Below are 17,612 nucleotides of genomic sequence, written 5' to 3'. Positions count from 1 at the left end.
GTGTTCTCTGTAGTCACACTGCTTAAGGTTCACTTGCTGTACAATCTAAGACATAGAGTAAACTCGCTGTACTCGATTCAGAGTAATTCTACACCTGGCTTTGCTGTGCATGGCGCTCTACTGCCCCAGCGTGACCACAAAGCTAGCTGCTGTCTGCAAGTACTAGAGCTCCCTGGATTTGTGGTAGGTCCCGGTAGTTCCCAGGAGTGGGCTGCCGTCCTGTTGGAGTGCTCCAAAAATAAAAAGTAACTGCGTGCTGATCCCTTAATGCAGAATAGCTTGGCTTGGATCACTGCATTCAGTGTGGGCTGCTGTTTCTAATTGTTTTCAGCCTGCTTTAGAGGCTTTAGTTGGAAATATCTCGATGCGTACAGACTTCAAGGGTGGGTTCATTTGCCTAAAGACAGACACTTAGGGCCCTGCCTGCTTTCCAGCTGCTGCACCAGGATGCTGCAAGTCTCCTGCACGTCCTGTGTCATCTCTGCCAGTTCTTGGATACATCTTGGGGCGCCTCAGTTAACACCGTGTGTCCATGAGGTAACCAAACCTGTCCCAAGTACTTCACGTCATTTTACGTTCAGCTCAGTGTACATACTTGTTTAAATTCCTCCAAAAGCAGTTGCTTAGGAGAAAATCTAATGATTACAGATGACATATTCTAAAAAGTATGAGTTGTAAAGAAGCTCTACTGCATGCCCCATTCCCTTCGAGCATGCTGTATTGCACCCAAGTGACACCAGTACACAAGAATACTGGAGTAGTTTTTATAGCCTTTTATTAGTGTGTAAGCACATCCATGGTGCATATAAAACTGTAACAGTTGACTTAATTTGAACAAATGATATTTTATTTTTCAGTAAGTGATTAAAAAGGCACTTCCACCTTGTGAATGGTGCATCAGGGGTGTAGTAACCAGGAAAAAAACCTATATTAATTGAATACTCAAGACAAAATGAAAGTTTAAGAAAAGATTAACTGACCAATGCCTTTTTTTTTTCCTCCCCCCCCCTGCAGCAGTCTCAGAAATCCTGTGTAAACTGTAGTTCACGGGGATTTAAATAATCTGAGCTACTAGAACTCACTTTCTGGAAGATTCTCAAAGTGAATTACTCTGAGTGTTAAAAACCCCACCTTTTCAAATACGCTTCTTGGTAAAGTAAGTTTTGGAGTACTTTTAATGTCAGCCTATACTTTGGAGACAAGGCAGTTGTGCTTTTATCATTGTCAGAGGAGTGGGTGTATGTGACCTTGACACTAAGAGTAGACTTATACAGTGCTAAATATCGTCCTCCCTCCCCTTGCTGCAGTGCAATTTTTTAAAGCGTGTTTATTCACTGGCTTTTGTTCCATTGAAATCTCCATCTCTTGCATCCATTTCTTCATCACCTCCTTCTGTTGCATTCTCAATTACTCTTCTGCCTCCAGATCTACGGGGTGGGGCAAAAGATGCTGGCTCATTTCCCCTCCTGCAGTAAGAGGGAAAAAAAATAAAAAGAAAAAAAATCAGGTGTTAGGTCATTTACAGTCCTCACAAATAAGCATAGAGTTTTGTAACAGTACCTGTGGGGCTGATGTTTTTAAATGTAGAACAGCCAAGAGCTCTGGGTCTCTAATACAACTTTCTGTTCTGTAGCAAGAAAGTAATTTATGGACAGGTTGAGACTCCCCGCTGCTTGGAACTGTGATGGGATTCCTGTTCTTGTGCTTAAAGTTCTCTTCTAAATAGTCTCATCTGCCCCAACCCCCCCCTCCCTTCCCTTCATTTCACTATTTTCCCCTATAGGGACTGCAACTGGTTGTGCTTGGAAGGAATGGGAAAGTGGGCTGCTTGTATCCATGACAGCAGGGGAGTGTCTTTCCTGTCCCTTTAGAAGAGCAAGGAGAGAGAGAGCATGCTTGTGCTGAATTTCTGACCTGCAGTCTGAATAAGCCCACCAGTTACTGAAGGCCCATGAGACCTGGGACTGGAGCAGCGCTGTGGATGTCAGCAGACATTTTTGAGCCCACAGTCCCTCTCTGCAAAGGCTGTGTTGGTCAGAGCACCACAGGTGCTTTGATGCATATGGTATCCTAGGTTGTAAGTAGCTCCAATCTCTTTCTCAATGGGGAGAGGAAACCATTGCTGCTTTGGAACTGTGTTGTAAGTCAGGTGCTGACACTTAACAGTGCAAGTGTCTTGCAGAAGAGCTTACAGAAAATGCTTTTTTCCCATCTTGCCCCCTTGTCGTCTCCCATCTCCCTCCCATCCCCATGTATTTCACAGCCACAGCCCAAGGCAGGGACACTTTGGTCCTGAAGGTTAATTTTTTGGGGAGGTGAGAGCAAGTGAGACAGAAGATGGGTTTGTCTCCTCTTGGCCTCCATTGCTACTGTGCCACAAAACGTAAGTTTTGTAACATGGCCTCTCACTTGCCCCTCATTAAGCAAACCTTTGTAAAGGCTTGAGACCACGGACATAAGCAATAAAATAAGTTCATAATCACTGAATGTTGTGCCAAATTGCTAATTTGCTGTTAAATACATCCGACTCTGCATCATTGCTGTACCCAAAAGTGCATAAATATTTAAAGGCTTGTCTTGTCCTTGCAAAAGACTAAGCCGGCGTTGTCCTTTCTGAATCAGCTATTCAAGTCCAAAGTTCCATCTTCCATACAAGGGAAGCAGGTAGGAACATTGGCTGGACTAACTTATTTCAGAGGCACAAATCTGTGTTTCCAAGGTGGAAATGTGACATGTAGTCTGTTTTCCACAATTCTGCCCTTAAACTTCGGTGTGAGCAAGCAATTAGCTGGATAATAGAGATTCATTTAAGATCTGCTGTTAGTTAACCTTAGTTGTTCTGGTGCTGATGGTATGTAATTTCTATGCTGGCATGTGCTTGACAGTCTAACAGCAGTGTCTACTATTTTATGATAGCAGATTATTTGTTATTACTGTTTAACAAGACAGTTCTAGTTAGGTCAGTAAATTCATTAATTCTTGTCAATAAAGATCTAATTCCTGCTAATAAAGCAGGAAGAACTCTTTACCCCCTTGGACTCCTGCTACCTGGACTCAATTACTCGTGAGTCATTTGTAAGATAACTTTTTTTATGCTGCAGTAATTCAGTGAAGTGCTACAAGAGAACATGGGGCTGGTGGGGACTAACAGCAAGAGTCTAACCAAATTGTGCAGTACAGTTTTGGCTACAAAGAAGTGAACTCCCTGTCAACATAAACTTTTGCAATATGCATAAACTTAATACTACTTTAAACTGGTATTGGCCCTGTGGATAAACACTTTTTGTTTATATCTGTTCCTCTTAAACAGGTTTATGGGTTTGATAATATTCATGTGGTCATTTGCATTAGTACCTTTAGAATAATGTGTGTAGTTGAGAAGCCTTAGGCATTTGTGTTTGCTCAGCATCTCTGTATTAATCTACCTTTGAACAAGTGCTACTGGAGTAGTGCTTGAGTAACAGTCTGACTGGAAATATTAGGCTGACTAAGAGGCACATGCAAGGACAAGACATCATCTTTAAATATTTGTGTATTCACAGCAAAATCCAGCATATGTAAAATAGAAGATATACAAATATTACAAGGCAGTAGCTCTTTAATTTTTGCAACAGCAGGTATTATTCCTATCTCCAGAGAATGTGATAAAGTATAATATAATGCTGTGCTAGGTTACAGTGTCAATATTAACTTCTGTGTCCGTGCTTTGTGTTTTAATAACAGTAGACAAGCAATGTAATGTCTGCGAAATAGCTCTAAAAGCCTAAGTAATAGCTCTTTGTAAGCAATACAGTCAGAGTGCTATGTAATGAAAGGCAAGATTTTCTCTTTTGTCTGTGATTTTGTGGTGTAAGTGTGATAAATCACATGCAGTAAGATCTTCCCAAATCTCAGGTGAATTAGATGGGATCTTACCTTAGAGTTAGCATTACAGTATGTGTAAGAAGTACTGTGAAATTCTAATGACATGCGGTGACACTTCATATTCATTAGTTCTTTTAATCAATTTTACTAATCAATGGTGTATTTGATCTGAAAAATTTTGATCTTTGTGGCTGTGCACAAAGATGAGGTGCAAAAAAGAGAACTTTCATGCAGAAAAAGTCAGAGTACTTTATTAGGTACTCTGTTGGTAGAGCTTGTGAGAATGCAACATTGGTAAGTCTACATCAGTACATAACCTGCTTGTAAGAAAGATGTATCACTGATGATAGCTGATGGTAGCTAGATTATTGTAATATTTGTCTCTTTTGATAAAACAGATTAATACCAAGATATCCAAGCCTTCACAGTTTGCAGAAACCTCACATAATTTTTACTTGGGCCAAAGAAAATGGAAATTTGTGCAATACAAGCTAGCTGCAAAGTTGAAGGCATGGTACCTGCTTAGTCATGCGAAGGTTCCTGTGTCCCTCTGAAACAGAGATAGAGAGTCCCGGGCAGTTATACTAAGCACATGGTCATGATCAGGGGTAGGTAGATTACTTTTAAATAATTAAACAAAGTACATTACAGCCAATTACATTACACTTAGATAAAACAAAAATGAGCCTTACGCTATTCTATATAAAAAGGGCTGGACACAGCCACTCTTTTGTAAAGCAGCCAGGACCACGCACCGCCCAAGGTGGTGCTAATGGAAAAGGCTACCATGTCCCTAACTCTTCACTTTGAAGTAAATCCACATCTGAAGGTTCATGCACATTACTGGTGAACACACTGGCAAACCACTTCAAGAACACAACTAGGCAGGTGCTTTACTGTCATCTGAAATACTGTTTGGTTTAGGTAGAAAGCAAAGTTTTATGGTGTGATGATGCAGATAGAGCAATTTCCTTATAATTCAAGTCAGCCTCTTTATTTCAGGGAGTTGGTGTTTTCAAACCCAGTGAGTGCAGGAGAACTCAGGTATGTAGCTGACTGATCACAGCTTTACCTTTTTCCTAGTCAGTTTTAACAAGAAAATGCAAAGGGGCATTTTGATCTTTTCCTTGGTCTGATGACACTGAATCCCTTTGTGGTGAAGTCCAAAGAAACTTTTGGATAAGAGTCATATAATGTGCTTTGCCTTTTTCTGCCTGTGATGTTGTCTAAGACTGTTTACGGTTGTTGTGAGTTGTGCATGTGTGAAAGTGTGAAAAGCACAAGCATTTCTACCCTTTTGTGACTGCTTCTGTACAAATAGATACAGCCATTACATAAGGGGTGTTATCAAAAGCAACCAAGCCTAATTCTGTTCCTATTTAAGCCAACAGGAGTTTTGATTAGAAAAAGAGTAAGGTCTGTGCTATCACAGTTGTTTATCTCACAGCTAAATCCTGAGACTGCTGGAGTCTATGAAATGTGCTTCACCTCTGACTTTGGCCTTTTGTTGTATCTGCCAAGTTAATAGAAGGAGTGAGTAACTTAGCAGCATTATCAGTGTCTGTTCTTTACTTGAACAGATTTTTTTTTTCACTTCTCTAGTTCCAAATTTCAAGGCTGTCAGTGAGTGGGAACGGCTGTCCCAAACAAGGGCACTCTACCTGAGCTTGCTCTTCAGTGCTGCAACCTCACGGCCCAGGGCTTCGTTACTCTCAGTAGCCTCATCCAGCTCTCTCTGCAGCTTCCTGCGGTTTGCGTTGATACGCTGAGACTCTTCCTCAGCCTCCTCCAGCTGCCTTTTCAGTTGCTTGAGTCGTGTGTTGCCCTTCTCGGCCTAAAGGAAAATTTTAAAGTAATGCTTTAATTAATACAGATCTAATAGCTTTACATTCCTCACTTTAATTTCATACTTCTCTTGGGAGTTTTATGAAACATGGCCTGAATCAAAGGTAGAAGCTTAAAATCTAAAAAATGTAAAAATAACTTTGCTTTGTGGGAGTTCACTTTGCTGCATTCAGACACTACCTTGTTTCTTTTGCTGCACAGTCCTACCTCTGCTTTTCTGGCTTGCAGGTTGGTTTGCATTAGGTAAAGCTAAAATTTTCAGACAAAATGTGTTCATTGTCTCCATTCATATACCAATAAGGATGTTGTCCACAATCCTATATACCACTGTGCAGTCAGACACTTGCAGCTGACTGATTGACAAGGACTAGTGCTTTGGCACTTGACTCGGCATGGAGGAAGAAATATATTGTCCTGTCTTTTAGCAAAAGGCTGTATAGCTATCCCAGCATAGAATCCCAGCAGACAGTCTGCTTTCTAGAGGTATATTTCTTTGAGGCACAACATGGAATCTTCCTTTCTTAGGGTAAAACCTGAAAGTCCCTGTGCCCCAGACTAAGACCCTCATGGCACAGTCTGATACCTGATCTTTGTACTGTTCCGCTTGCTTTCTCTCATCCTCCACCTGCAGCAATGCATCCTTCAGCTTCTTGTCCTTCTGGCGCAATGTCTTGGCTGCAGCCTGCTTCTCTCTACAAATGACAGTGCAACATTTGGTGATATGGAAGGTCTGTAGTCTTCACCTGCCTCAGGCATGTTGCTCATGAAACTGGCACCAAGGAGCCATATGTTAAAGGCCTTACTGAATTGAAGAGATGAGTTCTAAGCAAAACTTAAAGGTCATGTTCTTCTGATCAAAACAAATATGTCTTTGCTGTATGCTAGGGGTGCTCCAGGAGGTGTTCTAAAACACAAGGTGATTTCCTCAAGAAATAATCCTACAAATGGCACAACGTGTTACGGCTATTAACCTGGCAGGGTCATAGGGCAGTTACGCTAAAATGTAGGGGAGTGGATCCTTGCCTTTGATACCAGTAGACCTTTTCAGCAATAAAATGGTTCTTAATCAGAACCTGTAACAACTCCAGTTACTGGCCATATGTCTAAGAAATGTTAAATGAGGGAGAGACTTCACCAAGCCTTAATGGCACTGAGAGCCTGATGACACAAATCCTGTATGCCTTTGTTTACTTTCTGTCTCATTAACTGGAACAATAAATGGACAGCTGTGCCCTCTGGGAGACCAGTACCTGGCTTCCTGTTCCAACTGCTCTTCAAGAGAAGCAATTTTGGCCTCCAAAGCAGCAATTGTAGTTTTGAATTTGGACTTCACAGCTCCCTCCATCTCCTGCAGCTTACTCTTCAGCTCTTTGTTCTGCCTCTCCAGTTGCTGCCGAGCATTTTCATTCTTCTGTGCAGTTGAGCGCTCTGTTGCCAGCTCATTGTTCAGCTGCTCTGCCTGCAAGGGTGAGAATGGATGCTGTCAAGTGTTGCATGCTTTCAGAGAAATGACAGGTGGCAATTCTCCAAATGTATTCAGAACCACAAATAGCTTTTGCTGGCATACAAACAGAAAGTGAAACGTGCTGAAATGAGCTCTACCTGCTGTACCGCTTTCCTCATGCGATCACCCATTGCCTCTATGTTGCTTTGCTCCTCTTCTAGCTCTTCCTCCAGTTGGGCAATTCTTGCCTCCAGGCGCCGTTTCTCATCCTGAAGGCTTGTCCTGTAAGTTTAAAGTTAATAAGTGTGTAGTTATGGCTCTGACCAGTTGAATGTGTCTGAAACTATTATGAACTGCCAATAATTCATAAGGAGAAGAGAACTAGATATTTTAGTGAAACTAGTCGTATGTGTGCATGTTGTGTTGTCAAGACCAGACGGCTGTTGGGAGAGGAACATAACTTCTCTTGGCAGCCATGCAATGTTCAGCAGCATGTTTACAGCCTTGTGAGTAATCCAGTCTAGTCCTACCTTCCAGAAGTAGCGCTTGCAAGTTCCTCTGCCATCTCTTCTTTCTCCAGATCCGCTTGTTTGCGAGCTCTCTCTGCAGCAGCCAGATCCTAGGAGAAAAGGAAAAGGCAGCATAGTAAAGAAATGAGCAAGTAAGTGTTCAAAGAAACAGTTATAGTATGATACACAGGACTGTAAACTTTCTAAAACTGGTATAAGCTGGGTTGTCTTGTTAATGGAATAAATTCTTGTCATATCATAAATCCTAGGGAAGTACAATGAAATACACTTTATCCAGCCTGTCAGCTGGCTTCTGTTTTATTGGTTTTAGTCACAAGATTGCCATTTAATACAGATAGGAATAATAGCACTAACATGACTTCAGGAGTTTATAGCTATTGAAAACAATGTGTTGGATCATACAGTTCATTTCCCTTTAAGACTGGTGAACTGTGCCTTCCTCCAAGGTGATGTTTTTTTCAGCTTAATCTGGCTACACTCAGATGTAGATCCAACAACTTTAGAGTGCATCGAGCACGTGGAACTTGTAACAAGTGCTGCTTATAGCTTTCCATCCCTGATAGCTATTACATTATTTCATTGCAGTTCTGTTTTGTTACTGAAGGTCATGTGTACTCTGCTTCATACTGCGCTGTTTCCCGCTTTACCTCTTGAAGCTGGATGAGTTCTGCTTCCAGGCCCTTTGCTTTCTTCTCATTTTCTCTGGCTGTAGCAAATATTTCTTCTCTGGCAGCCCGTGCATCATCCAGCTCTCGTTGGTAGTCCTTCATCTGAGCCTTGTTGAAAAGAATAACAGATTTATTTTTGTCTGGCTTTATTACAGTTTCAGTAGAAAGCAATTTGGACAGAATAGAACACGCACATTTACATAGTTATAATGCCTGCTTAAATTATATTTCCTGGAGAGATCAGCTAGCACATGTTGGAAAGGTCTGAAATGCTATTCCAAGAAGAGCGATGCTTCCACTTGCACGCTGTGGCTTTTGTAAGGCCTGTTGTCCCCATTTCCTCTGAATATTTAAGTACATGTGCAGTCTTAGTCTTTCTGATACATCCTTTTTTTTTGTTTAGCTGTTAGCATATGACAGAACAGTTGATATTGAGACTTACAGTATAAATAGGAAAATGCTAATTCAGAGACAACATGATTTCTGAAGTCTTTTGTGCTTTTGAGTCAAGTGTTAGAACCAGGATCAAAGCCCTGTAATAGATTTTATCCTGTAGCCCTTTCTCTATGTGGAAATCTGTTTTCCTTCCTGTGGGTAAGTCAATGGCAGATGAGTGTTGGCCAGAGAATTTTGGAAGCTCTCAGCAATGATGAAATTTCAGATTTTCATGGTTTGCCATGAGAGGTTTTCCACTGTCATTCAAACTGAGCATTACAATACAGACCCTTGAATCTGTGTGTCTAGTTAAAACTATCCCTCTAATCAATCATGTGTAACAGGCATCAAGTTCACAGATGTCGCTTAACTTTCATATTGTGGCTATACAAAAGGCAGCAGTGGGAAAAACTATACTTGTGGGATTACATACCTGTAATTTGCGAAGTTGTTTGATGGCTTCTTCCCGAGCTTTATTAGCAGAATCAGCTTGGCTTTCTAGATCTTTAACATCAATCTCCAGCTTCTTTTTGGCTGCAGCTGCCAGGGCACGTTGCTTCCGCTCATCTTCCAGTTCTGTTTCATATTCATGGAGCTGATCATTAAAGAAAACAACTGAAGTTTAGGAAAGTCCTTGAGCACTCTTAAACATTCTGTGTATGTTTGAATAATGTATACAGCCCCTATATCTCTATTAATTGTGATTTCCCTAGCAGTTAAAATACATTTCCATTTTGTCCAAAAATTGAAGATTCTTGAAAGGAGTCAGCAATTTGGGTTCTGTATTAATGGAAATATGTGTATTACAAGATAACTAGAGTAGTTGTCCTTGCTGTCACAACACTACTATACAATAGGCTGTGTCCTGTCTGTTTTCATTTCCAGTGCTTTTGTATCCATTCAGTGTACCTTGGGAAGGCAGATATATCAGAAGCTGTCTTCACTTGCTCTGAGCCTATAGGGAAGGTTCTTCTGACTGTCAGAAATAACAATTCATATGTTTTATACTGTATTGGTTGTAGTGTTAAATTGTTACATCTGTTGGCAATTGTGCACCTGCTACTGAAACAGGAAAAAACCATTATGCAGTTTTGTGCCTTTTTTACTACAGTAACCTACTTTTTTTTTATTATTTGCCAAGCACAAGGCAATATAATGTTTTCTTCTCATTATAGTAAGGTGCTTTTATAATGGCATGAGGCTGGGGACTTTCAACTGGCTTGGTTAGATATTTACAAAGGAAATAATAGGGAATAGTACCTGTTTAAGGAGTTGTCTTCTCTTCTCCTCATTCTGTTCATCTCTGGCTTGTAAGTCTCTTTCAAACTGGCCTTTCAGGGCCTGCATATTAACCTCCAACCTGAGTTTGGCATCTTCAGCAGCCTGTAGCTCATCCTCTAGCTCTTCTAATTGTGTCTTCATTTCTTCTACTTGCTGTTCAAGGGTCCGTTTAGATTTCTCCAGTTCATGGACCTTTCAAGCAATGAGAATTTAATAGACTTGTTATAAGAAATAAAATTAATTCTAGTTAAACACAGTCTACCTGCAGTATAGGGCACATTTGAAAATATTGGCTGTGGAAAGTGAATTAACAAATTTGCACTGAAAATGGTAAATTAGCATTTTTTTGTACACCTGCAAATCTGTCTTAAAATAACCTGAGATTCTCTTTATCCCAAACTTTTATTTTTCATCTAGTCCAATATCATAATTGAATTTATTTAGTATTAGATGTAGTATTATAGTATCACTATAATGAAAGAAGTGATTGGCAATGCACCAGTGGAAATTTGCTGCAGCTATACAAGTGAATGTTAGGTTGGTGGCAAAGTCAAATATAACTAATAAGATCAGATTTACGGAGGTTAGAACTTCAAAGCTGCTTAATAAACTAGTAAATTATTTAGAATCTCTTTAATGTTTTTTCAGTCTTAGAAATCAATAAGAATCTTCTTCGTGCTTGAAGTCATGCTAAAAATAAAGATGGCTTACAGGTGCTTCACCAAGTCTCTTGAAAGTTTGGGCACAAATGGAATAACCTTTGAATTCTGTATGAAAAATCTGATCTTGCTGAATGGATTTGTGTACTACAGAGAATTTCCCACACTGAAAACAATGATCTGTTTGTTAGCTGCTATTTTAAGTTATTGTTGTGGAAATTGTTCCAAGTCCAAAACTTACATTCTTGCCAACATCATCTTTGGAGCTAACAAGATCTTCCATTTCAGCTTTCAACATTTTGTTCATTCTCTCCAGTTCTTCTTTAGCTTCCAAAGCCTCTTCAAGTGCTCGGGCCAATGACAAAGCCTTTGTTTCTTTTTCTCTAGCTTCAGCTTCTGCTCTGTCCCTTTCATCTGCATATTTTGAAGAGATGTTTTTCTCTTCAGCTAGCATCTGTAAAAAGGTAGTGATTAGTAATAGGGTTTTTCTATCCCAACGGTCTTGTCAGTTGTTAATGACAGAGAAAAATCTCTGCTTTTTGAGAAATGTATATAAATACAAAATTAACCAGTGTATGCGTAATCGAATTTTAGCTTATTTTTTTGTCCCTGCTTTATCTTTCACTAAACCAGTGGAGTCTCACTGAGTTCCAGAGAAGTTAGGTGTTAACACAGCAAGGGAGAATCTTAAATCCATACCTGATCAAACTTCTTCTGTTTCTTCTCTAGGTTGGAGACTAGCTGACGCTGGTTGTCTAAGTCCACCACCAGGTCATCCAGCTCCTGCTGGAGTCTGTTCTTGGTTTTTTCCAGTTTGTCGTAAGAAGCAGCCTTTTCCTCAAACTGTTGTGTGAGACTTTCAATTTCCTTTTGAAGCTTCTTTTTGCCTTCTTCCATTGTTTCTACTGTGCTGGAATATTCCTGTAGCTTCTTCTTAGAGTCAGAGAGCTGAAATTTGAATTCAGAGGACAAATCTTTATAGCAGTGACAACAAAGCTTGGCAGAGAAGATGACCAGGAGACAAACAAGACCAGAAATCTTATCTAATTTGAACCATGTGAAGCTACTGACCAGTTACCCATCACCTGGCCCTCATAAAATGAGGCAGACCACAGACCTAGTATGCACGTACAGGCCTAGTGTGCAAGACTATCTTGGGAGCTGCCTTCCATTTGTACCTGTCCTAGACATTACACTTTAAAGAGGAAGGAGACTGCTGGCTCCATTGTGGAGCTTCACTGATGCCATCTGGGCTAACAGCACTAGTTCCCTGAAGGTCCACATGCTGTGCCAGGATGGTTCTACAGATCTGAAACCACTGGAATTACTGACAAAACTCTTATTGATGGAGCTAGTGATCTAGCTATGTCACTGATACCTGTATTGTCAGTGTTGAAATATGTCTCTCCAGATTTTGTTTTGCTTCTATTTCTTCATCCAACTGCTCTTGCAAGCTGTTCTTCTCATCTTCCAACTGACGAAGCTTGGTAGACACATTTAACTTCTGCCGCGTTTCTTCCTGAAGCAGCTCCTACAGTCACCACATCAATTGCAATACAGTCATTAGTTTGGGTCTTTTTATAGTGCATTTTATAAATACTGTAGGTGAGCTGTTACTGGATGCAAGTTTACCTGTGTATCTTGTAGTTGAGATCCTAAGGTTGCAACATCTTTGGTCAGTTTGATTGTCTTGCTTTCTGCTTCATTGAGCAAACCAGTAACATTTTCAACCTCAACCTATGAGACACCACAGTGAATAAACTCAGTTATTTTGCACAACTTAAAGCTTCCTCCAAACTTTAGTTTGCTCTAGATTGAAATCTTAACTTTGAAGAGGATCTGAATCTGCTCCTATGCTTCTGGGTCACTTCAAGCACCAACAGTGTTTCTAGCTTAACTGGAATTCACAATTTTGCCATAAGTTTTCTGGACAATATGTGGGTTTTAAAGTGTGTAGAAATAAATCCTACACACAAACTGCTGTGTCTGCACGTGTCATCTTTGTGACCTGTGTATTAAGACTCCCAAGGTCTAATGCCATTTTTGTCTAGTTTACCTTAGTATTTTATTACTATATATCAAAGCCTAGTCATATTCATAAGGCAATACTAGTGTACTCCTAGTGAATTGCAAAGGGGAATGGGGATTTTTGTGGATTTTCCTTCATCTTCCCAAGTTTGACACAAGTTGATGTATTTTCATTATATTCTTATTTATCCACTAACTTAAAATAATGAAGAAAAGCTTACTGCTGCTATGAACAAAGTTGTAACAATAAGGTTGATCAGTATTGCTGGACGTTGATCATCTACTAAAGAACCATTTTAAATTATCTTTAGTTATTTCTTATTAGACACTAAATCAGAGATAAGTTAGCATTCTCCTTTTGTTGTCATTTTTTTCTGAGCACATCTTATGTGTTCAATAGCTGTTTAATCCATTTCCAGAAGCCACATTCCTATCAATGTTCCCCACCACCCAGAAAGAAACTCTGTAAAACATGCAGCACAGTCACTGAACCAGTGGTGGCATTACCGACTGCAAAGTGTACACAGGGGTGGTGAGACTAAAAGCTCTCGCTTCCCTGAGACAGAGTGGTTGTAATTGTTTAATTGTGTGATAATTGAGGTGGGAGTTCAAGGTGGGAACCTTACAGATGACCAAAAAATGAGCATTTCAGCTGGAGTCAACAGGGCCAGGATTCTTCCACATATACCCTCACAGAACAGTATAAACTGGTCGTCCCAAGCCCAAGGTGTCACTGCAGAAGGTCAAACTCCTTCCTACCTGTAACTTATGAACTTTTTCATTGAGTTCTGTCCGAATACGCTCTCCATCAGCATATTTGGACTGTAGCTCTTGCAGCTGTACTTCCAGCTTCTTCTTCTTGTGCTCCACATCTTGTTTGGCCTGATTCAGGCTCCTGACTTCATTAGCCAGATCAGCGTTGTCTTTTTCCAGTGTCTGTTTGGTCTTATCCAAGTTTGCTTTAGCCTACAGGCATGAAGTGAAGAAAGAGAATCTATAAAAGGAAGCTGTGTAATCTAGTGGATAGTTTTCAATAAGATGGATTTCTGTTTACCCGTTTAAATTGTTCCAGCTGCTCTGTTAGCTCTTCCACAGCTTGAGTGTGCTTTTGCCTCATCTCCTGGACCTGTGCTTCATGAGTTCGAGTCTCCTCCTCCAGAGCTCTCTTCAGCACTGTGACCTCCTGTTCACGCTTTGCTCTGGAAAGTAACACACATAAATGGAGCAGCAGCAGCAAAGAGTGTTCCAGTCACTGGGGAAGTAGCACTACTACACAGTTACTAGACAGTATTGTACTGAGCTTGGTGACATTTATTTTTGGCCCATGTGCCATGTCTCCATACCTGAGCTCTTGCTGGGTGGCTGTGGTATCCAAAGTATCCTCAAGCTCTGTCTTAAGAGCCTCCAGCTCTTCGCCTAGGTCTCTCTTCTGTTTTTCTGCTTTGTTTCTTGCAGCTCTCTCAGACTCCAAGTCTTCCTGGAGATCAGAGATGTGAGATTCCAATTCACGGATCTTCTTGAGGGCATTGTTCTTCTGACTAGTTTCATCTTCAAGCCTGAAAAGAGAGTATTTCATTTTAGATGTTTAAAAAAAAGTCATTTCCCTTTTAGGACATCAGTATACAGAGATTAAAGGTTTATGGGTTCTGTGCAAGAAAGTACCAAAGACAGAGAGGGGAATAACGCAAAAAGTATCTGGCAACTGTACTTTATCAGAACACAATGCCTGGAGATGCTGATCAGCCAATTCAGCAAAAGTTTTGGTTGAGTGTTGTCTCTCTTAAATTTATACAGAAGATCCACTGAGACTCTGGAATGGATCAAGATCAGATTCTCAAGTAATTTCTGCCTTTTGCCTGTGAAGTATGTTGTTACATTTCATTCTTTACTTGACAGCACTGCCAATGGGAAGAGGAGTTTTCATTGATATCTGGAGGTAAGATTATGTGTCTATGGGCAAACAATAGTATAATTATTTTTCACGAAAAGGAATTTGGAAAATGGAGAAATCATGCAGGGAGGACATAACTGAGATATGAGATTCATGACTGCGGCATCTTGGTGGCTGGGAAGGGGAGAGACACATGTTCCAGCCTGGGTTTTCAACCTGTATGCAGATTCAGGAGTGAATACCTGGCTAGAGCAGCCTGCAGCTCTTCTTCCTTCTTGGCTAGCTGTGCCTTCAGCTCAGCAATTTGTGCCTGGAGCTCTGCGATTTGCTCATGTAGATCACTCGACTCCCCTTCCAACTTCCTCTTAATTTTCTCCAGTTCTTGCCTGCTCTTTTCTTCTTTTTTCAGTCTCACTGAAAAAGTAAGGATTTTGGTCATAGGAACGTGTTAGTGTAAAGAGTCCTTAATCCAATCTTGAACTTAGGCAAAAAAGTGTTCTGGCCTCCAGTGAGGCCATACATTTAACTACAAGTCACTGCGTTTCTGAAGCAACATGCAATACCTTACTGTCATCACTTATTTCTAGCCACTCCAAAGAATCATTTATTTATCTTTCTACAGAAAAAGCATTAATTTTTTCCCAATTTTCTCTCCTCTACTCTTTTGTATATATTAAAAAAAAAAAAGGTATCTATGGTTTATGCACCCTGGGGTTTTGGTGATTCTCACTCACAAAATGGCTTCAGCGTAAGAAATTTGGAAAACATCCCACAAATTTTTTAGAAGTTCTCTCCAGATTCTGTTGTTTTTGTTGTGTGTCAAGGCAAAAAACTGATATAAACCACTTTTGTTCATGTTACCTTCGAGTTCTGAAATCATAGATTCATGTTTGTTTTTCAGCTTTGTAAGATTTTTGGCTTTTTCTTCTTCTTCTGCAAGATTTGTTGTTAGATCACTTATTCTTTCCTCAAGGAGTTTTCTTTCCTTAAGAAAAATAAAATACTTCTGTTAACAAAAGTGTCTGTCATTGGTTATTGTGAATCAACTCTTTGCCAACTAGAAATGTCCAAGACACTGTCTTTTTATGCTATATTTCTTGAGATTTCAGTGATACATTTCAATTTGTCAATTACAGAGGAGCTGAGGAGTGGTGTCTATGCCTTCCATCTTCTCTGATCTGCTGCTATTAGAATCTTGTACTCGCTCTAATATCTGGTAAGTACAGGGCCCAGTTCAGGCGAGCAGCCCCTTTCAAAAAGTACTGGAATACATGCTTACTTCCAGTTTTAATCATGAAGTTTGGTTGAAATTAGTTAAAAACCAAAATAATTATTTACTCCGCTTGGGGCCAAGAAGATACGTCTTCCACTGATTGTGCTTGACTGCTCTGGGTATTTTGGTTTAAGATATTGTTACCACAACAGACCTCAAACCCAGTAGTTTTACACAATTTTGAATTGTTTAAATGAGCATGGAAAAATTATCAGAAACTTGTTCGAAAGAGGCTGGACTGATGGTCTGGTCAATCTATACACCCATAGGACTATATAGTCAAGAGTATTCCCGTTCTTCTAGCAGAAGAGCAGGCTTTGTCTCATCTTGCACTATTTTCACAGAGTAAGAAAATGGACCCACAACGCTTACCTTGGTTAGCTTGTTATTCTGATCTTCCATTATGAGAATATCATCTTCCATTTTCTTTATCTTGCCATCTGCTGTTACTTTTTCAAGTTGCAGTTTCTGCCTTGCAGCTTCTTCTTCTTCCAGCTGTTCCTCAAGGTCCTTTGAGGGGAAAAAGAAACCCACAAAACATGAATTCTGGAAATAAAATACCACTTAGATTATAGGATATGCTTAATGTTTGTCACTGGATGTGGAGTATGTTGTAGACTTTGTTTTTATTAAGAACTAGACAATCTGTAATGCTTGATGATTTAGAAGGAAAGATCGGTTAAAATAATTTTTTAGAGAAAAGATTATTTAAAATTGAGATGGGGAAGAAGAGAACTCTGGAGGAAAGAGCATCAGTTCTTACTTCAGTGGCACAGACACCTGTTCTACAGAGGGCTGCATAGCAAGAACTTCCATGGGATCTGAGGTTTGCCAGTCTCCATTTTTTCTCTGTGAGATACAAGTTATTGTCTGTATTTGTCACTTATGCCTCCTTACCAGCATTTGTTGTTGCATCTTTTTCTTTTCTGCTTGCAACTGCTGGCTGCGCTCCTCTTCTTCCTCAATTCTAGCTTCCATCTCGTGCAGAATCTCTTCCAGCTCTTGTTTCTTAGCAGCTAAACGGACTCTCATCTCTTCAGCTTCAGCATACAGTTCAGTTTCTGCCTGAAGCTGTTCCTGAAGGAGGTTCTTCTCTTCACAAAGCTACACCAATAAAATGGATAGGAAGTTAAGACTTGGGTTGCGAATTGCCCCACAGTGTCTTTTGACTAGATAGTCCTAGTGTACAGGCAGGCAGCTCTGCCACAGGTTCTTGTGTGGATGTTAGGCCTCTACTGAAGTAATTGGGAGTTTGTCTGCACTGAACTTTTGTTCTGGACCATTGCTGTGAATACAATTGTGAGTACAAAGAACAAAGTCACCTTTATTATAATAGCTTCTAGAAATGGTGAAAGAACAGCTAGCATTCCCCAGAGGCTCAGAGCTGTAAATCACCTGTGTGTGTTTCAGTTCCAGCTCCTTCAATTCACTCTCTGCTTTTTGTTGTCTTTCCTTAGTTTTTTGTAGTTCTTCATCCTTGGCCTGCATTTCTTCCTCTTGGCGGGTCACTTGCAGCAGTGGTTTCACCTGAAAATAAAAAGTTGTTTTTAAGAATGTTTCCTGTCAGTATTTATGTTCCTGAGCATGGTACTTAAAGGTGCCAGGCTGACTGGCTCTAATGGTAGCACTGTGGTGTTGCTCAGGTAGTGGACAAGTACTGTCCAGCCAAGCTTGATGTGGGCATCTTTAAACCA

At 40.2% G+C, this 17,612-nt stretch overlaps 1 protein-coding gene across 1 annotated transcript in view; it reads right to left on the bottom strand.

The window, feature by feature from the left end:
- Positions 1-777: 777 nt before the first annotated feature.
- MYH11 (myosin heavy chain 11) overlaps positions 778-17,612 on the bottom strand; it is a 62,517-nt gene continuing 45,682 nt past the window's right edge. Inside the window, exons 21-41 of the mRNA XM_072878046.1 lie at positions 17,314-17,445; positions 16,816-17,022; positions 16,291-16,428; positions 15,507-15,630; positions 14,888-15,059; positions 14,098-14,310; positions 13,809-13,953; positions 13,514-13,720; positions 12,359-12,463; positions 12,105-12,257; positions 11,426-11,674; positions 10,968-11,180; positions 10,047-10,259; positions 9,220-9,381; positions 8,331-8,459; positions 7,684-7,772; positions 7,312-7,435; positions 6,960-7,168; positions 6,293-6,401; positions 5,526-5,698; positions 778-1,466 (exon numbers count right to left, since the gene is read on the bottom strand). Of these exons, the coding sequence (XP_072734147.1) occupies positions 1,328-1,466; positions 5,526-5,698; positions 6,293-6,401; positions 6,960-7,168; positions 7,312-7,435; positions 7,684-7,772; positions 8,331-8,459; positions 9,220-9,381; positions 10,047-10,259; positions 10,968-11,180; positions 11,426-11,674; positions 12,105-12,257; positions 12,359-12,463; positions 13,514-13,720; positions 13,809-13,953; positions 14,098-14,310; positions 14,888-15,059; positions 15,507-15,630; positions 16,291-16,428; positions 16,816-17,022; positions 17,314-17,445 (3,405 nt within the window). The 3' untranslated portion in view covers positions 778-1,327. The remainder of the gene's footprint in view (positions 1,467-5,525; positions 5,699-6,292; positions 6,402-6,959; positions 7,169-7,311; positions 7,436-7,683; positions 7,773-8,330; positions 8,460-9,219; positions 9,382-10,046; positions 10,260-10,967; positions 11,181-11,425; positions 11,675-12,104; positions 12,258-12,358; positions 12,464-13,513; positions 13,721-13,808; positions 13,954-14,097; positions 14,311-14,887; positions 15,060-15,506; positions 15,631-16,290; positions 16,429-16,815; positions 17,023-17,313; positions 17,446-17,612) is intronic.

Source organism: Ciconia boyciana, chromosome 13 (genome assembly GCF_034638445.1).
Source record: "Ciconia boyciana chromosome 13, ASM3463844v1, whole genome shotgun sequence".
Taxonomy (NCBI): Eukaryota; Metazoa; Chordata; class Aves; order Ciconiiformes; family Ciconiidae; genus Ciconia; species Ciconia boyciana.
The sequence above is the reverse complement of the archived record's forward strand: the minus strand, read 5'-3'. Positions and strand labels throughout refer to the sequence as shown.